Source organism: Electrophorus electricus, chromosome 21 (assembly GCF_013358815.1).
Source record: "Electrophorus electricus isolate fEleEle1 chromosome 21, fEleEle1.pri, whole genome shotgun sequence".
NCBI lineage: Eukaryota > Metazoa > Chordata > Actinopteri > Gymnotiformes > Gymnotidae > Electrophorus > Electrophorus electricus.
In genome coordinates this window covers 15276275-15301552 of record NC_049555.1, presented here as the reverse complement: position 1 = coordinate 15301552, position 25278 = coordinate 15276275, and the positions used below count along the sequence as shown (strand labels likewise).

Below are 25278 nucleotides of genomic sequence, written 5' to 3'. Positions count from 1 at the left end.
CGAGGTTTCCAGGGACACCGTGCCGTTTAATTAAGGGTGAAGGGTCTGTCCACAACATCCTCTGGAAACCTGACCTTCACTAAATTTTTTAACTGCAGTTCAAGAATGAATGCAGAATTCACAAATTAAGGTAAGATAACACAAAATGCATTAAAGCAGAATTAAATGGACATTTCAACGAATGACTCCACAAAAGGAAATCCGGAGTAAGACCCCCCACCCCCGACTGGATTACAATTCATATTTCAACATTTATGATCCATGACGCTGGCTCAAGGCTAATCCGGCTATTTTAGAGGAGAAGCGTTTTAACTTGTACACCTGAGATTTTAGGCTCGTTTTGTGATAGTACAAAATAATCACATCTAAGTCGCGTGAGGTACTCGAGTGAGAAGCAGAGCAGATATGCACGCGGTAACCAGTAGCGCTCGAACACCAGTTAGACTGGTGGAGACGCCCGCCAGCGCCAACGCACTCTGGGAACGTTTTAATGTCAGACTAAACACTGAAATCCATGAAACATTAATCTGGAACCAGAGTCGTTACTGGTGTAAGTTACCCCCGTCCGCTGTACCGATGCGCATGTAGTCTGGTTTAGGTCCGTAAACGCGAGCGCGCACCTGTGTGGAACGTCACGGCTGAGCGCGACGTGCTCGCGCTGCTGGTCTGTGATGAACGTACCGAGGATGGTCCGCAGTGCTCACGAGGCCAGAACGCCGCTGCGTGTCTTCTGTCCCGGTTAATAAAGGACTGAGGGCCGTGAGGGCGGGGCGCGTGACTCACAACACCGGGGTCTTAAACTAACACGGAGAGGGACATGTCAGGAGTCGCGTGGTCGGTTGGCGTGGGATTTCTGTTTACTCCATGAACGTGTCCAAAAACGAGCACGAGACCAAGAACGGATGGGAGCTCGCTTTGAACAGCGGTGAAATCACGGAGCGATGGTCGGTCCGAGCCGTGCAGAACCACCGGGCTCGGGAGAAACGGCGCCGTGATACCAGGTTCTCAGCATCTGAGCTTCACGTTTGGTCTCGAATAGTTCTCACGCGGCCAGACGTTTAGTGCTCCGCGCGTAGCCTGGTGAAGTATCGCGCACAGGCGCGCTGGATCTTCTCAGAGCTTAGACACGGAACCGCGAGCTTGCGAGGGTCACTTTGCCCGAGCATCGTTTTAGTCGAAAAGTCACGCGAGCCGAGGCCTGGGTTGGTTTGGCCATGAGGAGCAGCGAGGACACGGGCGCGAGCAGCCCGTACCAGCCCACCACCGAGCCCGTGCGCTCCATGGACGTGTTCGGGAGCGTCAGGTGCGACCTGCAGTATCTCAGATCCCACTTTGGTATTTTAAAAGCGGTCGAAGTGGTAAGTTTGCGTTCAGCTGCATTGACATTACAGCCTATAAACCGCTGTATAGATAAATACAAGTTTGTTTTAGGCTACAAGTCACAGAATGTGGGTTACCAGGTGTGTGTGTGTGTGTGTGTGTGTGTGTGTGTGTGTGTGTGTGTGTGTGTGTGTGAGAGAGAGAGAGGGATTCAAAATTGTAGAACAGTACATTATTTCCAGAGAAACGGAACAGGCCAGAAGTCCTTCATCAGCTGTCCAATGTGTTTCTCTGTATATCTTTCTCTCTGTGTGTGTGTGTATGTATATGTATGTATGTATGTGTATGTATGTATATATATATATATATGAGCGGGCGGGCGGGCGGGCGGGCGGGCAAGTCTTATACAACAAATTGCAGTACTGTGTGTACCGGGTTGCTGTTAGGCATTAGCAATCAAATGTAAGGTGAGCTGGAGCTTTAGTAAATGACCAATGTGACCTGCGTTAGCCTAGTAAGTGAAATGAACATTGTATTATAATAATATAATCGAGTTTAATATTTGTGTGATATTTGGGTGCATGCTAGGTTAGAAGACTCTTGAATGTAGTGTGGTTCTGTGCGGCTGAATGAATTAGGGACAAAGTAACTTGTGAAAGAGCCTTATCATCTTAGTATGTTTACATTTGTATATAACTTCACAGTTGACTAAAACTGTTGTTTTGGTTTAGCAAAGCAGGCTCCATAAACTTTATGAAACCAATTCCATGGCTCAGTGAGGTCTGCTAACTCTGCTCCGTGGCGACTGGGACCGTCCTGATCCTCCTGCTTGCTTATAGAGCTGCGTTCACCAGGGAGGGGCTGTGATCACAGCAGGGAGTGCAGTGAAACTGAGGAAGTCATTAAAGCTAGAGCTCATGCACCCTGCCAAAAGAAAACTTCAGAGTAGCAGCTACAAGAGCTAGCCAGGCCCCTGGCCTCCAGCACGCCCTCTGCCACCCTGCCTGCTGTAGGACGGCTGCCTAACATGACAGTTTTATCTGGACTGTACAGGATGCACATGGATGGTCATGTTTGAATATCACATTATAAGGATGCAGCTCATCCACATCACAGCTATTTCATTTACATTATACATTGAACACTGCACTGTGGTGTTACAAATACCCCATTGTGCCATGCTACTCTAGTCAAAGCTTAATGAGAGTGAATTCCAGTTCAGCTAGGACAGGTAGGGGACATCTCATCCCATCAGCTGCTAGAGACTAGTAGGGAACCCAGATGTGGAACAGATGTAAAAACAGACACAGGTTTAAAGAGAACATTGGGATAGTCCCCATCCAGGGGTTCATCTCTGTATAAATGTATCGGTTCTGCCAGAGCAGCTCTGTGTCCTCCCATCCTGTCTTATCTGAGATGTCTTATCTTAGCTAAGATGTTTGTCTTAGATGGGTCAGAGGACAGAGGAACGGGTCGACCAAGTGCTAACAGTCCTGAGGAACCTGGGGACTCATATTATTGGTTTGTTTTGTGTTCTGTAAGACTGGGATGTAAGAATATAGATTAGTCAATCTGGCCTTGAAAGAAACAGTTTTACAGCACATGTTTTAGTAAGGAAAGGTTAAATATTATTTCTGTAATTTGTGTGTAAATGTGTTTTCCAGACACCTGTGTGTGTACCTGGCCATTCACAGAAATTCCTGTGGGCTGGAAATTGCTGTGTAACTCCTGTGTCCCCAATTAAGTGTCCCCCCCAGGTGGATGATGTATGAAGGAAGAGGAAGAACTGTGAAATATTAACAAATCATGAATCTAAAATTCTAAATCTTTGGACCTTTATAAAGTCCAGAGCTGTTGCCCCTAAAGTTGATGACTCTGAATGTTGGCCAGCAGTTCATAACCCTCTGGGTTTGAAACGGATGACCGTGTATGCTAGTAGACGTTAGCATTTAACCTCAGTGTTCTCTGTGTGTCATAACAGGTTTTCCTCAATACTGAGACTTACAGGTAATGTTCTGCCTGCCCACACCATCTGTACAGTATTGAAAGCTTATATATTTATTTATGTTTATAGTAAGAGTGTTACCAGATAGTTGTTCAAGGGTGTTTTTTCATGTTTCCTGATGGTGTTCAGGCTTGACCTTCTCAGAGTCTCAGAGTCTCTGGCCTGAGATGAGAACAAACATGGTGTCCATCTGCAGATGTGCTGCAGTACCCGGAGGATAAAGGCTGATCTGCAGATGCAGTCTGATCATGTACACTGATTTATGAATTTGGAATGCGTGCTATCACATCATCGGTTGTTTTACTGTAACTCAGTGAATTTTATGAGATATAATTGAATATGTTGGTACTGCTGGAAGACATACCAACATCCATTCTATATTTTTAATCAGGCACTTTGGAGAGCCTCCCATATGAGGAGGTTAACTGGTAGGTCACATTTCCTCCCTGCATGTGAGTTCTTTGTAATGGCCTCTCTGGGAAATGTATACACCACTACACCCACCCATCTGTCACAGTGTATCTGGTCACTGCCCCAGAGCTGAACTGCCTGTCTGGGAAACAGTTTGAGGAGGCTGTATACCTGCACATGGGCTGGTCCAGAGGTGGGTCTTAACTAGGCCGCCACCCCCACCCTGCTTCCTTTGTCCCTGATTCGGCCACATTCTGCTGATTTGATACCATTTTTGCTGAGTCAGCGTCAGGGCTTGGCTTTCAAGCCCTGTGTTTTGAGATCCTCTTGCCTCCAAGTGTGATATGGGATGGTTTTGTGTACATACAGGTGGCCTTGGTAGCTGACCTTGAAAGAATAAAATAAAGAGTTTTACAATAAATGTTTTACTAAGGAAATGCTGAATATTATTTCTGTATGGTACATGGAAATGGGTTTTCCAGAAGCGTGTGTGTATGTGTGGCCATTCATGGAAACTCCTGCAGCCTTCTCCATCTTACAGTAGTCTCACACACACACACACACACACACACACACACACACACACACACACACACACTCCATCTTAACTCTAGAGGGGGGTGAGTGCAATTGGTGTATGTTGGAAACGTGTACGCTGGAGAACGTGTAACGTGTGGACAGGCTGACTCCCTGTGGGTGGGGAGACCACGGTGGCCCAGCGCTGATGGCCAGCCTTTCCACCCCATCTGGCCACAACAGATGGTCTCAGCTGCAACCCGACTCCACCCAGCCAATACCAGGACCTCAGACCTCCAGGAGAAGAATAGGGCTCTCTGATGCAGGGGTGATCTGATACATAATCGTTACGTGCCCACGTCAGTCTGGCCTCTCTCTGTGTGTGCAAGGTAAGGCCTACTCTGTGACTGGCTGCAGGCATTACCTCATCCGCTCAAGCTGTGGGCAGAGTCTGGTCAGTGCACTGAGGTGCTGTATAGCAAGGATGCAGAGGCTGTGGGCAGAGACTGAATAGCCACCTCTGGTACTACGAGACATCAGGCAGGGAGTTCAGGAGACCTCAGCACATCTCTTATGACTGCATTTGGCTTCTGTTTTTGAGTGTATGGGGAGTGTTTGTGTGGATGTGTGTTCTGTGCAGCTCTCTTTATGGGTGCTAAATGTGTTCACTGTGATATGTCTGGCATTTTAAAGATATTTCGTGGTCTCCAAAGGAAAACTGCTTTTAAAATAAACTGCTGAACTCTCATTTCAAAAACTATAAAGGCCAGAAATGTTCCTTTTAGTGCTGGTTAGGGGATAGGGTTTAAGGATGAGGGCTTATGTGCTATGGGTTAAGGGATAGGGGTTATGGTTTAAGGATTAGGGGTTATAGGTTAAGGATTCAGGGTTAAGGATTAGGGTGTGTGTGTGTGTGTGAGTGAGTGAGTACCACTCACAGTACAGCCTCTCCCCTCTGTGACTGCTATCTGAGGAGAGGGGCTTACATCAGCTCTTATTAAAATGATGCAGATAGAGGAGAAGCATTATACATGCAAACCAGTCTGCCCAGTCAGGACTGTTCACTCTAGCCAAACAGCATCTGTCAGCAGTCAGGTGTTAGTTTGACCATGTCAGCCAAATCTGTACTGAGTGTTGGAGCTTTAATCTTCTAATGTAATATGTTCAGTTAATTATTTATAATAGAATTGACCCATCTAGGGTCCTGTTGTTCATAATCACCCCTGTGTGAGAATTCACAGTCACTGGTGTGTAAAACTCGGGGTTGTGGATTGTGAAATGGGTTGAGTAACTGAGGAGTCTTTCAGTTTAGTGACCTTGGAGACCTGCAAAAAAACCAAACAAATTTTCTGCTACAGGCTCAGTGAGCCGTTATTACTATAAAACACTTTGTAGACTTTGTAAGTCTTGTGTAGTGCCTCTGTAGTCATCAACCTCTCCTCCGTCACAGCACGCTGGCATCATTACTGCTAAGACGCACTGAGATATTGTTTGAAAATGCTAAAATGTAATTTGCATAATATGCCAGTGTTGCCATGGAGAAGGCTCAGCATCCTCGTGCTGTCAGTCAACTGTTGTGCTGGAGATGGTGGAGAACCTCACCCCACCTCCATTTCAAACGCTTATCATCTCCTCAGAGATGTGTTTCAGATATTGGCTTGCTTTGTTCCCAACAGAAATGTGTCATCAATATGTTTTTCTGTACTGGGATTGCTGGAGAACTGTGGTGGGTCTTAACTGGGATTAGGATGCTGGAAGATGAGCTGCAAAACAAATTTGCTGTCAGCCTGTGTGAGATCTTTTACACGGACACTCAATGGGAACATTTGGAATTGGCGTGTTTAAGTGTGCTCAGATTACACTGAGAGGTTACACTGGCCTAATTCAACAGGGACTGTGAAGGTTTAGGCTGCAGTAGAGAGAGAGAGAGAGAGAGAGAGAGAGAGAGAGAGAGAGAATATGATGGATGTCTGGCAACTGTCAGTGTTTGGGCAACTACTCTTAACTGCTGAAAACCTGTCACCTGAACAGTGATGAGGATGGTCACAATACTACGCACACACACACACCACAATACTACGTACGCACACACGCACCACAATACCACGTACGCACACACGCACCACAATACTACGCGCACACACACACGCACACACCACAATACTACACGCACCACAATACCACGCACACACGCACCACAATACCACGCACACACGCACCACAATACCACGCACACACGCACCACAATACCACGCACACACGCACCACAATACTACGCACACACGCACCACAATACTACGCGCACACACACACGCACACACCACAATACTACACGCACCACAATACTACGCGCACACGCACACACGCACACACCACAATACTACACGCACACACCACAATACTACGCGCACACACACGCACACACCGCAATACTACGCGCACACACCGCAATACTACGCGCACACACCGCAATACTACGCGCACACACCGCAATACTACACACCACAATACTACACGCACACACACACACCACAATACTACACAAACACACACACCCACACACCACACTACACACCCACACACCACAATACTACACCCACACACCACAATACTACACACCACAATACTACACGCACACACACACACCACAATACTACACACCACAATACTACACACACACACACACCACAATACTATACACACACACACACCACAATACTACACACCACAATACTACACACACACACACACCACAATACTACACACCACAATACTACACACACACACCACAATACTACACACCACAATACTACACACACACACCACAATACTACACACCACAATACTACACACACACACCACAATACTACACACCACAATGCTACACACACACACACCACAATACTACACACCACAATGCTACACACACACACCACAATACTACACACCACAATGCTACACACACACACACACCACAATACTACACACCACAATGCTACACACACACACACACCACAATACTACACACCACAATGCTACACGCACACACACACACCACAATACTACACACCACAATGCTACACGCACACACACACACCACAATACTACACAAACACAATACTACACACACACCACAATACTACACAAACACAATACTACACACACACCACAATACTACACAAACACAATACTACACACACACCACAATACTACACAAACACACACACACACCACAATACTACACAAACACACACACACACCACAATACTACACACACACCACAATACTACACAAACACACACACACACCACAATACTACACACACACACACCACAATACTACACAAACACACACACACACACCACAATACTACACACACACACACAATACTACACACACACACACCACAATACTACACACACACACACCACAATACTACACACACACACCACAATACTACACAAACACAAACCACAATACTACACACACACACACACCACAATACTACACACACACACACCACAATACTACACACACACACACCACAATACTACACACACCACAATACTACACACACCACAATACTACACACGCACACACCACAATACTACACACACCACAATACTACGCACACACCACAATACTACACACACAATACTACACGCGCACACACCACAATACTACACGCACACACACACCACAATACTACACGCACACACCACAATACTACGCGCACACACACGCACACACCGCAATACTACGCGCACACACCGCAATACTACGCGCACACACCGCAATACTACGCGCACACACCGCAATACTACACACCACAATACTACACGCACACACACACACCACAATACTACACAAACACACACACCCACACACCACACTACACACCCACACACCACAATACTACACACACAGACCACAATACTACACACCACAATACTACACGCACACACACACACCACAATACTACACACCACAATACTACACACACACACACACCACAATACTACACACCACAATACTACACACACACACACACACCACAATACTACACACCACAATACTATACACACACACACACCACAATACTACACACCACAATACTACACACACACACACACCACAATACTACACACCACAATACTACACACACACACACACCACAATACTACACACCACAATACTACACACACACACACACCACAATACTACACACCACAATACTACACACACACACACACCACAATACTACACACCACAATACTACACACACACACACACCACAATACTACACACCACAATACTACACACACACACACACCACAATACTACACACCACAATACTACACACACACACACACCACAATACTACACACCACAATACTACACACACACACACACCACAATACTACACACCACAATACTACACACACACACACACCACAATACTACACACCACAATACTACACACACACACACACCACAATACTACACACCACAATACTACACACACACACACACCACAATACTACACACCACAATACTACACACACACACACACCACAATACTACACACCACAATACTACACACACACACACACCACAATACTACACACCACAATACTACACACACACACACACCACAATACTACACACCACAATACTACACACACACACACACCACAATACTACACACCACAATACTACACACACACACACACCACAATACTACACACCACAATACTACACGCACACACACACCACAATACTACACACCACAATACTACACACACACACACACCACAATACTACACACCACAATACTACACACACACACACACCACAATACTACACACCACAATACTACACACACACACACACCACAATACTACACACCACAATACTACACACACACACACACCACAATACTACACACCACAATACTACACACACACACACACCACAATACTACACACCACAATACTACACACACACACACACCACAATACTACACACCACAATACTACACACACACACACACCACAATACTACACACCACAATACTACACACCACAATACTACACACACAATACTACACACCACAATACTACACACACAATACTACACACCACAATACTACACACACAATACTACACACCACAATACTACACACACACACCACAATACTACACACCACAATACTACACACACACACACCACAATACTACACACCACAATACTACACACACACACCACAATACTACACACCACAATACTACACACATACACACACACCACAATACTACACACCACAATGCTACACACACACACACCACAATACTACACACCACAATGCTACACACACACACACACCACAATACTACACACCACAATGCTACACGCACACACACACACACCACAATACTACACACCACAATACTACACACACACACCACAATACTACACACCACAATACTACACACACACACCACAATACTACACAAACACAATACTACACACACACCACAATACTACACAAACACAATACTACACACACCACAATACTACACAAACACACACACACACCACAATACTACACAAACACACACACACACCACAATACTACACACACACCACAATACTACACAATACTACACACACACCACAATACTACACAAACACACACACACACCACAATACTACACACACACACACCACAATACTACACAAACACACACACACACACACCACAATACTACACACACACACACCACAATACTACACACACACACACCACAATACTACACACACACACCACAATACTACACAAACACACCACAATACTACACAAACACAATACTACACACACACACCACAATACTACACACACACACACCACAATACTACACACACACACACCACAATACTACACACGCACACACCACAATACTACACACACCACAATACTACGCACACACCACAATACTACACACACAATACTACACGCGCACACACCACAATACTACACACGCACACACCACAATACTACACACACCACAATACTACACGCACACACACACCACAATACTACACGCGCACACACACACCACAATACTACACGCGCACACACACACCACAATACTACACGCGCACACACACACACACACCACAATACTACACACAACAATATTACACGCACACACACACCACAATACTACACGCACACACACACCACAATACTACAAGCACACACACAAACCACAATACTACACACCACAATACTACAAGCACACACACAAACCACAATACTACACACCACAATACTACACGCACACACACAAACCACAATACTACACACCACAATACTACACGCACACACCACAATACTACACAAACACAATACTACACACACACCACAATACTACACAAACACAATACTACACACACACCACAATACTACACAAACACAATACTACACACACACCACAATACTACACAAACACACACACACACACCACAATACTACACAAACACACACACACACCACAATACTACACACACACCACAATACTACACAATACTACACACACACCACAATACTACACAAACACACACACACACCACAATACTACACACACACACACCACAATACTACACAAACACACACACACACACACCACAATACTACACACACACACACCACAATACTACACACACACACACCACAATACTACACACACACACCACAATACTACACAAACACACCACAATACTACACAAACACAATACTACACACACACACCACAATACTACACACACACACACCACAATACTACACACACACACACCACAATACTACACACGCACACACCACAATACTACACACGCACACACCACAATACTACGCACACACCACAATACTACACACACACCACAATACTACACACACAATACTACACGCGCACACACCACAATACTACACACGCACACACCACAATACTACACACACCACAATACTACACGCACACACACACCACAATACTACACGCGCACACACACACCACAATACTACACGCGCACACACACACCACAATACTACACGCGCACACACACACACACACCACAATACTACACACAACAATATTACACGCACACACACACCACAATACTACACGCACACACACACCACAATACTACAAGCACACACACAAACCACAATACTACACACCACAATACTACAAGCACACACACAAACCACAATACTACACACCACAATACTACACGCACACACACACCACAATACTACACGCGCACACACACACCACAATACTACACACACCACAATACTACACGCGCACACACCACAATACTACACACACCACAATACTACACGCGCACACACACACCACAATACTACACGCACACACACACCACAATACTACACACACACACCACACTACACAACCACACACCACAATACTACACGCACACACACACCACAATACTACACACACACCACAATACTACACGCACACACACAAACCACAATACTACACACCACAATACTACACGCACACACACACCACAATACTACACGCGCACACACACACCACAATACTACACACACCACAATACTACACGCGCACACACCACAATACTACACACACCACAATACTACACGCGCACACACACCACAATACTACACGCACACACACACCACAATACTACACACACACACCACACTACACAACCACACCACAATACTACACACACACACCACAATACTACACACACACACCACAATACTACACACACCACAATACTACACACACCCACACCACAATACTACACACACACACACACCACAATACTACACACCCACACACCACAATACTACACGCGCACACACACACCACAATACTACACACACCCACACCACAATACTACACACCACAGTACTACATGCACACACACAAACCACAATACTACACACCCACACACCACAATACTACACACCCACACACCACAATACTACACGCGCACACACACACCACAATACTACACACACCCACACCACAATACTACACACCACAATACTACACGCACACACACAAACCACAATACTACACACCACAATACTACACGCACACACACACCACAATACTACACGCACACACACACCACAATACTACACACACACACAATACTACACACACCACAATACTACACACACCCACACCACAATACTACACGCACACACACACCACAATACTACACACACACACCACAATACTACACACGCACACCACACTACACACCCACACACCACAATACTACACACACCACACTACACACCCACACACACCACAATACTACACACACCCACACCACAATACTACACACCACAATACTACACGCACACACACAAACCACAATACTACACACCACAATACTACACGCACACACACACCACAATACTACACGCGCACACACACCACAATACTACACACACCACAATACTACACACACACACCACAATACTACACACGCACACACACACACACCACAATACTACACACGCACACACCACAATACTACACACACACAACACAATACTACACACACACCCACCACAATACTACACACACACACACACCACAATACTACACACCACAATACTACACACCACAATACTACACACACACACCACAATACTACACACACACAACACAATACTACACACACACAACACAATACTACACACACACACACCACAATACTACACACCCACCACACCACAATACTACACACCCACCACACCACACTACACACACACACCACAATACTACACACACACACCACAAGACTACACACACACACACACCACAATACTACACACACACACCACACTACACACACACACACACATCGCAATACTGCAGGCACACACACACACACACACACATCGCAATACTGCACGCACACACACACATCACAATACTGCACGCACGCACACACACACATCGCAATACTACACGCGCACACACACACACACACCGCAATACTGCACGCGCACACGCATACGTACATCGCAATACTGCGCACACACACACAATACTGCATGCATGCGCACACAATATTGCACGCACGCACACACAATACTGCACGTGCACACACACACACACACACACACACATACATAATACTGCACGTGCACACACACACACACACACACACACACACACACACACACACCGCAATACTGCACGCGCACACGCATACGTACATCGCAATACTGCGCACACACACACAATACTGCATGCATGCGCACACAATATTGCACGCACGCACACACAATACTGCACGTGCACACACACACACACACACACACACACACATAATACTGCACGTGCACACACACACACACACACACACACACACACACACACACACACCGCAATACTGCAGGCACACACACCGCAATACTGCACACACGCACGCACACACACACACATTGCAATACTGCACGCACGCACACACACACACATTGCAATACTGCATGCACGCACACACACACACATTGCAATACTGCATGCACGCACACACACACACATTGCAATACTGCATGCACACACACACACATTGCAATACTGCATGCACACACACACACATTGCAATACTGCACGCACACACACACACACACCACAATACTGCAGGCACACACACACACCAAAATACGCGTGCACACACACACACCACAATATTGCTCATGCACACACATGCACACACACACACACACCACAATACTGTGCACACACATCACAATACTGCGCGCACGTACACGTACACACATCACAATACTGCGCAAACCCCACAGTACTCTACACTAAAGATTGTGTAAGAGTGGATTCGGGTTCTGTTTTTGGGACCATTTGTTGATCTAAAGGTCAAAGGTTATATGGGTTTGAGCCTTCAAGTGTTGGGTCTCGCTCTCTCCCCACAGATCCAGTCTCGCTCTCTCCCCACGATCCGGTCTCGCTGTCTCCCCACAGATCCGGTCTCGCTCTCTCCCCATAGATCCTGTCTTTAATGGCCTTCATCTGCATTGAGACGGTGATGACGTGTTCCCCCTGCTCTGCCATCTACCTCTTCGAGTTTGTCAGCTGCAGCACCTTCATTGTGACGGGCGTCTTCCTCCTCATCTTCGGCCTGAACCTGCACACCAAAGTCCCGCAAGTCAACTGGAGTCTAACGGTATGAACAACCCTGTAACCCTCACCGTAACCCTATAACCCTAACCCTAACATTAACTCTAACCCTTTAATCCTATCTCTATACCTATAACCCTAACCCTAACATTAACTCTAACCCTTTAACCCTATCTCTATACCTATAATCCTAACCCTAACATTAACTCTAACCCTTTAACCCTATCTCTATACCTATAATCCTAACCCTAACATTAACTCTAACCCTTTAACCCTATCTCTATACCTATAATCCTAACCCTAACATTAACTCTAACCCTTTAACTCTATCTCTATACCTGTAATCCTAACATTAACTCTAACCCTTTAACTCTATCTCTATACCTGTAATCCTAACCCTAACATTAACTCTAATCCTTTAACCCTATCTCTATACCTATAATCCTAACCCTAACATTAACTCTAATCCTTTAACCCTATCTCTATACCTGTAATCCTAACCCTATATGGTAATAGGGAAGTGATGGCTGCCTGATAGGATTGTAATGTTGACAAACGTGTCTAAACTGTGGTTATTTTGGAACAGATCAGGAGGCTGTGAGAGAGAGGCTGTGGGAGGGGCCATAGTGTGTCATGCCCCCTTTTGTACCCCGGGGTTGGTAGCTGCCTACGGCACTCTGGCTCCTCCGAGCTGTTTAGGGGCTTTTCTGTGACTTAGTGGAGTAGGTAAACAGAATTCAAGTCAAAATTCCCCACGTAATTTCTGTGTTGACTGTGGCTGGTGTCCCAAAGAAGGAGCCTCCAAAATGTCTGCAGGGCCAGACTGATTTTCTGCAGAGTGGGAGTTTGACTGTGTACGTGTTGGCTGATGGTGGGTCGTGTTTGGTATTGGTATTGGATTGACTTATGGGAGGCGGGGCTGTGCACACTCCGTCTACCTGCTGGGAGGTATTTGCCTGCTATAGCTCCACCCCCGGAGTACACTGTAGACTAAGGTTACACCCTCAGAATCTGAGCATATCACAAGGAAGGCATCTTGGTGCCACCTTAGTCACGTTTTATTATTATTATTATTAGTCACACTTATATAGCACCTTTCTCAAACTCCAGGACGTTTTTTCCTGGCCAGGCTCGAGAAATACTGTGTTGTTTATAGTTTTTTCTTCTCTGAACTTTGTCCTGTTCACATGATCTGGGTCTGAAGATTTTCTGTTGCCTACAGCAGCGGGGAACTCACTATGACCTGCAGAGCAGGCATTGCTCAGTCATTCCAAACTCCAGAACTGAGATTCGTACTCCACTAAATCTCCTCGTTTATCTCAGCCAAGAATACCAGGTGCATGTGTCACATCAACACAACATGGTAGAGATGTTCTCTTATGCTCTTCAACTAGGCGTTTCCACACACTACAATGCAGTCTCATGGATTTGAGTGTGTAGATGAAGGGTGTGGAATCCAGGAGAGACTGTGAGGAGCACAGGAACAGGAAGATTTGACACCCTGTCTGGGTTGCGTCCTCTGCCCGTCATTCTCAGACAGCAAGGCTCCGCCCTTTTCCTTCGGCTGGTTTTCGGACCACATGTGTGATCTCTTCATGTAGACACACATTCTCACTCTGCACATCACTGCACATTGAAAATATCCAAACACCACATTTAACCTCAAGTAGAATTCAGAAGGAAATCAGTGTTGTGTTGTGTCCCCACTGTGGGCCTGTTAGACTGCTCTGTCCTGTTCTACGAGAGAGTGAGTGTGCCACTGATGGTGTGTTGGTATTGGTTCAGTGGTTCTGACTGATCTGAGTACAGGGGTTGGGTCCTCGCAGACAGAGCCACAGCTGGTAGAAGTAGCCAGTTGGTGCTGATCTGTGTAGCACAGGGGTGGAGCTGCTGTTAGAGACAGCAGTGTGATGTTTGGAGGTGTGTGGTTATGACCTCCATGTTGTCTCAGGTAGTGAGTGCTCTGCCAAGAGGCAGCGCCCAAAGTGCTGTGTGACCCAGAGTAAACATCTCCGCTCACAACCTGCTACAATGTGCTCTGTGTGTGTGTGTGTGTGTGTGTGTGTGTGTAGTTCTCTCAGTGCTGTGTCATGGACAGGAATGCATTGTCGGAAACTTAGAGACGGGGGTTGGGAATATCATGTGACCTCACGTGGGCAGTTGCTGTTATCATGTTTTCAGTCACATGGGTGACCATGCCCTGGTCACATTAGGCCAACCATTTAGCTATAGCCATTCTGTCCTCTACTTGATTGTGTGTGTGTGTGAGTGAGTGTATGAGTGCGCTGGCTGTTTACCCTGGGCTTCATCACTTGGATAATGGGCTTCATTGATTGGTCATTCCATTGTTCTCCCTTTCTAGGGACACAGCAGACCTCTGAGCAGGACATGCACTACAGCTCAGCACAGAGCCCAGCTAGAGTTTCACACACACGCACACACACACACACACACACATACATGCACACACCACACGCACACATACATGCACCTGCACATATGCAAACACATGAAAAACACAACAACTGGTTAATAAACCCAAAAAAACCTATAAAAACTGATGCGATTGTCAGGATTGTGGGGTTCAGTTCCAGATATAAACTCACTTTGTTTGAAAACTCTAAGAATGAGGCCTTATGATATAGGAATGAGGCTTTGTTATGCAAGTACTGAGGTTTGGGCGTCCCGTTAGCGATGTTTTGAAACTGCGCTTTTCAACCATAGCCCACCTTTGACTTTCCTCTTTCACCTTTAACTTTGTCATTCATCATTTCATTGCACAAGTACATGTGTTAAAGAAAATTGTCTGTAATGAAATGTTCAAAAGAGTATCTGCTTTAAACATGGTTATACTGTATGTACCTGTGTGTGTGTGGATCTGGTTGTATGCCTGTCTCACTGAACGTCTGTCTCTCTCTCTGTGCAGGACCTGGTTAGCACTGCCAGCTGCACTGTCTCCTTCTTCCTGGCCTCTGTGGTCTTGGCAGCTCTCAACCACCAGAACGGAGCCGAGATCCTCGCTGTGGTAATGACACCTTTCAAGCTCCTAATACGCAGAACATGCACAGAGACCATTATGTTCCAATTACAGCTGTATTAAAGTGTCTTGCCCTAGCAGTTCTGATGTAACCGCCGTGCTGGTGCGCTACTTCCCCCGTGTGGTGACTTTATGGAACTGCACTGTTATGCTCTGGGCGACTGTGAGACAGTTGTGTGGAGCTCAGACTCCCTGGAGCAGACTCTCAGGACTAGGGTATAGAGTGTAGGGTATATGGTTATGTTTCAGGAAGTGGTGTACTACATTTAGCTCTGATCCGTCAGTAGAGACACATTCATCATTGCTGCTCAAATATCACAGACCACTTCCACTTTTTAGTGTTTGTGTGGTTGCATGTGAGTGATTACACATGTACCTGTATGTATAGTGGTGTCTGTGTGTGACTGTGTATGTGTATTGTGTACAGGGTCTGAAGGAGTTCAGTCCGCCTCACACCAGGCAGGGAGCCCGTTTGATCCGTGTTCTCCCACTGCTTCTGTCCTTCTCTCTCAGATCTACGGCTTTGTGGTGATGGTGGTTTATGGTGTGAACACATATCTGGCTGTGCAACGGAGGCGTTTGGGAGAGCAGTGCCCCCTGCAGGCCAGCGAGTACATGCGTGCCCGCACAGCTTCCCGCGGAGAGGTGGAGACACAGCCAGAGCTTCAGTAACGTCTCCTCCGAGACCACCAGAGACTACACCCACCTCACGCATGCACGCACACACAGACCCCACCTCACACACACACGCGCACACCCCCCACCTCACGCACACACGCGCACACACACCCCACCTCACGCACGCACACACACACCCACCTCACGCATGCACGCACGCACACACACACACCCACCTCACGCATGCACGCACACGCACACAGACCCCACCTCACACACACGCGCACACCCCCCACCTCACGCACACACGCGCGCGCACACACACCCCACCTCACGCACGCACACACACACCCACCCACCTCACGCATGCACGCACACGCACACAGACCCCACCTCACGCACGCACGCGCACACACCCCACCTCACGCACGCACGCGCACACACCCCACCTCACGCACACGCGCACACCCCCCACCTCACACACGCACGCACGCACGCGCACACACACACCCCACCTCACGCACGCACGCGCACACACACCCCACCTCACGCACACACGCGCACACACACACCCCACCTCACGCACACACGTGCACACACACACCCCACCTCACGCACACACGCGCACACACACACCCCACCTCACGCACACACGCGCACACACACACCCCACCTCACGCACACACGCGCACACACACACCCCACCTCACGCACGCACACGCACACCCACCTCACGCATGCGCACACACACCCCACCACACGCACGCACACCCCACCTCACACACGCACACACATACTACCTCACACACGTGCACACACACACACCACCTCACACATGCATGCGCACACACAAAGACCTCAGTCAAACTTCTCCCTCTGTCTTTCTCTCGCTCTCTCTTACACACACACAGTAGGATGTGTGTGCGGTGAGACAGGTGTCTCTGGCGTTTAACAGGTCTGCGGTCTCTACTGCTCTCTCGCTCAGCTGCTCTGTCCAGTAAGATTCTGATGAAATGGTCCCGAAGGCTCAGGAAGTTGAGCTAGAGGGGGCGTGTCTGTCCCACACTGCGTGATCTAAACGGTGTCTTGCTGGCCATGGGTGGAGCCTTCCTTTAATTCACACGCACACTTTTTAAGGGTTAATACTTAAGTAAGTTTTTTTAAATGACCAGATATTAGTGTATTGATTGAGTCTGATAGAGACTGATAGTGTGATACATTCCTGAAGCTGACTGCCTCGGATCAGAAGAGAACAGGAGTCAGCATGAATGAGCTGTACTGGGACCAGGGGGTGTGATAAACCAGGTGAACTGGGACCAGTGGGTGTGATGAATCAGTTGAACTGGGACCACCTGATCTGTCCTAAGGAGAGCTTCCTGTCTGGAGGAGCTTCACACTAACAAACAGCTGATCTGCTCTCAAACTGCAGCAGCTGCAAATCACACGTTTGTGTGACTGTGCAAATGTACTGAAGATATTTTAATGCATTCATATAGTACGGATTTATTCTCTATGCGTGTGTGTGCGCGCGAGTGCGTGCGTGCGAGTGCGTGCGACTGTGTGTGTGTGTGTGTGTGTGTGTGTTAGAGTTCACCCTGACCACCTGGCCTGTCTGTAGGGGTGTATGACAGCAGTATGTGTGGCATGTGCACAGCAGGTACAGAGAACCCCCGCTGCTGAAGATGATATAATCCAAAACACTAGCAACCTTTACACTTAACCTTTGGGAGAAGGAGACCAAATTAACATGAGACCAAAGTCAAGAGTATATCGCTAAAGTTCTGAGTTTCTCTGTTTTATTAACACTTTTAATGAGGAATAAACATTCTTCAATTTGTCCACTTATAATTATTCTTCAGTGTCTTACTTTGTCAACCATGATATGTTGAAGACAATATCATTTAAATATCATGAACACTAAACTGTCTTAGAGGGATATTGTGGAGGTTGTCGGTGTTTTCTTCAGCATGCTGAAAGTCTGGATTGGAGCAGAAGCTCCTCCTCCACTGCTGTACCGTGCTGAGTTTAAATCATGACTCATGTCTGCTTTTAGCTGATACGTGGTAGATCTTCGTCTCAAGGCTTTAATATCTGAATATAACCTTAGCTAAAAATGAAAATGTAAAAATTTGTAACACATTTGAACACATTGAGGATGGAGGATCAGATACTGTGATGGAGATTTTTAGCTCAATGTTAAACTGTTCATACGCATCTTACTCTGCAAAGCTGTATTTCAAAAGTGTATTTTTGTATTTATGGAGCTGTGTGTAGATTTACAGACACTTTTTTCCAAACTTTCAGCTGATTTGTGATTGTAAACCTTTACTCAAATAAATTAATTTAGACAGGCTGTGACTCTTTGTAATATTTCAGCTTGTAGAACCAGAGCCCTTGGGATAGACAGACACTACCAAGCTACTCAAGAAGGATTTGGGGCCTCAGATATTGGCATCAAATATGACAACAAATGTACAATAATTTTCAATGAAACATTCCTGACAACGATGTACAAATTGAGTTCATTAGAAGTGTATTTAATGTAGTAAAGTTAAAGCTTTTCAGTGCTTCATATAAACACCAGCACATCAGGAACACTGCATTTGTGCTAATGTGAAACACAATTGCTCGTTCCCTAAAACCAAACAACATGCCCGGAGGAATTCTGTATGATGTCACATGGTTCCTTTTTAGGGCCGTGACCAGGAATGTGTGTCTTTGGTAAGAAGTGAATATGACAGTAATAAAGGCATCACAGAATAATATCTCAAACCAACAGAAAATATGGAAACTGGACGGATGGATGTGACCAGACTCCACCCTTTCAGCACGGTATTTCAACAACCGCTGCGTTCAGTTATGAAAAAAGAACATTTCTGTGTAACCCACTCATTTATGTACCTATATTTCAAAATATGCATCTCCTTAATTCCAACACATGGGAAGGACAGACACAAAGAAAACAGAGCTGCCCTCAAAAGGCAGAACACAATAACGTTCACACACCTATCTCACAGGTTTACTAATACAGAACAAGTCATCAATTTAACACACACACACATTCACACAAACTTCCAAACATCACTAAACTAGGTTTTTTACTGAATGGCTTTGGATTAAGTTGTTTACTCTGTGTTTGTTTATGCACTGTAGTGGTCACCTTGTTGATGGTCCTCTGGTATAAGGACACTCAGTCTGAGTCCGTGTCCAAGTCTCCGTCTGTGAACCAAACCCCAGGGACAGTTTAGCAAAATGAGCAGACAGCACAAACTACACCTCAGTACGTTTGGCGGAATCTGGATGAGATGACATGATTGCAGTCAGATGTTCGTTTAGCACATCGTCTATGCTCAAGGAAACCTGAGTTATTGGCTTTCTTTCGTTGCCTTTTTCCTTTTAACATGTAGATGACAATAGTGGAAACCTGTTGGTTAACATAGCCACAAACTAAACAACCATGTGGCACCAGAACACACTCTGCAAGCTGAAGTTCAAACCTCTAGTTCCTGTTTTCTGAGAATCTATCTAGCTTTTCTAAACACAACCAGCACTGAGATAATGACACAACATGGAAAAACCAAACCACCATGACCTCAGCCAACCACACACTGTTATAATTATAAGAGTTACACACAGTAACTCTATCATTTATAAGTTGCATGTTTTGTTTCGTTTTTTACATGAATTACCTTCGTATATTCTACATGGTGCGGTTTGGGTGTCTAAACGTCACTCAGTTTTCCTTTGGGATATTCATACTGCTGAAATTTGGAATCCCACAACTTCAGTATTCATGATTTATGAATATTAAAACCAGTTTTCAGTTTTCTTTTTAATTTATTTAATTTCTTTTTAAATGTATTTAATTTATGCAAGAAGGAAGGACGGAGGACAGAAACGTGAAATGCATAAACATGAACAAATAAATGATTCCTGCAATAGAAAAAGGACTGAATAATGGAGTCCAGTTAATATCCAAATTAATATCCAATTAATATCCAACTTATCCAAATTAATATCCAATTAAAATCCAAATCTAACCCTAAGCTAAAGTTAGAGGAGACAGTGATTGGTCAGGCAGAAGTAGGAGGTGAATTACCTTCTGCGTTCTGTGGCTCCTCGTTAGTCCCGCCCCCCTTGATGAAGTCCGCCAGCTCATTAAAGATGAAATAAAAATCCAGCGCAAAAACAATGGTGGCGATGAAGCCAAACACCTGCGGGACAGAACAAGTGTTCAGAGCACACGCTTGCGGGACAGAACACATGTTCAGAGCACACTCCAGCTCACACGCCTGCGGGACAGAGCAAGTGTTCAGAGCACACTGAGCACACTCCAGCTCACACGCCTGCGGGACAGAACACACTCCAGCTCACACGCCTGCAGGACAGAGCAAGTGTTCAGAGCACACTGAGCACACTCCAGCTCACACGCCTGCGGGACAGAACACACTCCAGCTCACACGCCTGCGGGACAGAGCAAGTGTTCAGAGCACACTGAGCACACTCCAGCTCACACGCCTGCGGGACAGAACACACTCCAGCTCACACGCCTGCGGGACAGAGCAAGTGTTCAGAGCACACTGAGCACACTCCAGCTCACACGCCTGCGGGACAGAGCAAGTGTTCAGAGCACACTGAGCACACTCCAGCTCACACGCCTGCGGGACAGAGCACACTCCAGCTCACACGCCTGCGGGACAGAGCAAGTGTTCAGAGCACACTGAGCACACTCCAGCTCACACGCCTGCGGGACAACACACTCCAGCTCACACGCCTGCGGGACAGAGCAAGTGTTCAGAGCACACTGAGCACACTCCAGCTCACACGCCTGCGGGACAGAACACACTCCAGCTCACACGCCTGCGGGACAGAGCAAGTGTTCAGAGCACACTGAGCACACTCCAGCTCACACGCCTGTGGGACAGAAGACACTCCAGTTCACACGCCTGTGGGACAGAAGACACTCCAGCTCAGGCTGCATGTTCATCAGATAACGTTATATTTGTAACCCAGTGGAACAAGGCAGGGGCCCTCATCTTTAGTCTCCTTGGGAACATATAAAATATTAAAAATATCTATGAAAGGATTTTCTGTCAGGATGAGAATGAAATGATAGTGTCTGTTTTCATCCCTTCAGAAATAAATCAGGAACACCTGTGTTACAGTGAAAGGGGAGAAATTCAGAAATAACCAGTAAACTGGGAGCAAAATGAAGAAGAGAAAGAGACTAGACAGTTAGGCTCCCTGGAGCTTTAAAGTGATTAATATAGGATATTCCATTTGAATGATGAGTCAGGATGAATCAGGAAGGCAGAGAGCATGTCTACGAATGTAGCAGGCATAGCTATAAATGCAGAGGGCGTGGCTATGAATGCAGAGAGCATGGCTATAAAAGGCAAGGTTATATAAGCAGGAGTTGTAGTTATGAATGCAGCCAGTGTGGTTAAGAAGACAGGGTGTGGTTATGGGCGCGATTAAGAAGACAGGGCGTGGTTGTGGGCGTGGCTATGAAGGCAGGGTGTGGTTATGAAGAAAGAGTGTTATAATTGGCATGGTTAAGAAGACAGGGTGTGGTTTTATGCTTGGTTAAGCAGGCAGGGCATGGTTATGGGTGTGGTTATATTTTCTTACTCCTGCAGCTTTTGAGGATCCATCTGGGTACCTGGACACTGCCATTATGGAGATGATGAAGAAGACAATGGAGGCGCTGACACAGCGCAGAAAATCCTAGTGGAGAAAAACACGACGATAAAATCAGGAGCATCACCGCACACTCGAGCCAGTCTTCAGAGCGCCAGTACAGCTGTTCATCCAACACATCACAGCGGGGCAAAAACTGTTACTGTTAGTTAATAATCACAATGACTGTGTGGTTTAAAATAACTACAGTTCCCATGTTTATCTATTTTGTTTTAATGACTCCTGTCTGTGAAGGACTAGGTGGGCTGAGGCGGGGCTGGCAGGCGGGGCTGTGTGGGTGTGGCTTACCATTAGGGGCCACTGGAAGCCTTTGAAGCGCTCATTGAACTTGGTGGAATAAGCGAAGAGGAGGAAGAGAGCGGTGAGGAAGGCGAGGAGGGGAGCAGTGACGAAGACAGCTGCCGTCGACGCACAGAAGCACACAAAGCTGATAAAGGACGAGGCCTGGACAAAACGTGAGAAACGTGTAAGAGCACAGATCTCCCAGCTACACTGGACCCAGACGTCACCCACACACTCCCGCTGTCCAGACTGGGCGCAGGACAGCAGCTTCTCACTCTAATGAGAAGCAGTTGTGGAGAGATTAGTGAGTTAAAGGATGTTCAGCCGTAATGCTTGCCAAGCTGGTCGTGGGAGCAGCGTGGCAGCCGCAGGGGACAGTTATGTGTGTCTTTGAACATAAAGTACAAATAGACACGATCGAGACACGCAGATGTGGTATTGGCGTTCAGCCTGCTAGCCACTCCGAACTCCCAGTAACCAGCGTGATTCATTAGGTCTTTGCATTATTTAGGAAGCTGGCGCAACGTGGATAATATACTACAGACCTTCGATCGCTTTTACTTTTAGAGATTACGCTGTTAAGACGCTGTTAAGACTTTGTTAATACTTTTAACTTTTTACGCTTAAAACGTATCAGCGCGAGACTCCCCGGCCTGTGAGAGTAGCTGAGACGTGTAACGGGACCTGCAGCCAAAACTGCGACCCTCCGCCTTTCAAATTAAAATTCTTATAAACTACATGTCCGAATGACCGTAAAAGCCACGAGCCTTCTGCTACCGACAGCTAAACGTTATAAAGCAGCTGCGAGGTCAGAAGCGTAAAGTGCGCACGCTCGCGACCACCGTACCACTTCTCCCAGCAGAAGCTGTCCTTTCCGCGAAGACACGAAGTCCTTACTCAGGAGGACGGCGCAAGCCCTCCGCGCGCCAGACCGGCTGTCCGCCATCCTGCACAACCACTGTGCTACAGCCCAGAGCGCTCGCGACGTGCTGCACGGGTCTGCACAGCTCCAACTTACGTCGGCATGGAAACGGAAGTCATGACGGTGCGGAAACGCAGCACACAAAAGAGCAGCATCTGCGAGTCAGCCCTCGCGGACAGGACGGAAGTTTCGCTGTCTTTATGCTCACGCTTGTGTTCTGGCCGTTGGAATATATTCAACATATTTA

At 46.5% G+C, this 25278-nt stretch overlaps 2 protein-coding genes across 4 annotated transcripts; one reads left to right on the top strand and one right to left on the bottom strand.

The window, feature by feature from the left end:
- The first annotated feature begins 695 nt into the window (after positions 1 to 695).
- On the top strand, positions 696 to 18265 carry cmtm4 (CKLF-like MARVEL transmembrane domain containing 4). Its single transcript, XM_027027614.2, has 4 exons — positions 696 to 1358; positions 14342 to 14518; positions 17399 to 17497; positions 18023 to 18265. Exons 1-4 carry the CDS (start codon positions 1215 to 1217, stop codon positions 18179 to 18181), a joined length of 579 nt encoding a protein of 192 aa, XP_026883415.2. The 5' UTR covers positions 696 to 1214; the 3' UTR covers positions 18182 to 18265.
- An 894-nt stretch (positions 18266 to 19159) lies between these two features.
- Positions 19160 to 25214, bottom strand: cmtm3 (CKLF-like MARVEL transmembrane domain containing 3). 3 transcript variants are annotated; one of them, XM_027027617.2, is made up of 6 exons: positions 24957 to 25214; positions 24116 to 24271; positions 23759 to 23854; positions 22227 to 22341; positions 21288 to 21346; positions 19160 to 20234 (listed from the first exon to the last, which is right to left on the bottom strand). In XM_027027617.2, exons 1-5 carry the CDS (start codon positions 25053 to 25055, stop codon positions 21318 to 21320), a joined length of 495 nt encoding a protein of 164 aa, XP_026883418.1. In that variant the 5' UTR covers positions 25056 to 25214; the 3' UTR covers positions 19160 to 20234; positions 21288 to 21317. The 3 variants fall into 3 exon arrangements, with proteins under 3 accessions (XP_026883418.1, XP_026883417.1, XP_026883419.1); XM_027027616.2 differs by lacking the exon at positions 19160 to 20234 and having other exon boundaries at positions 20638 to 21346; XM_027027618.2 differs by lacking the exons at positions 19160 to 20234; positions 23759 to 23854 and having other exon boundaries at positions 20638 to 21346.
- Between the last annotated feature and the right edge of the window lie 64 nt (positions 25215 to 25278).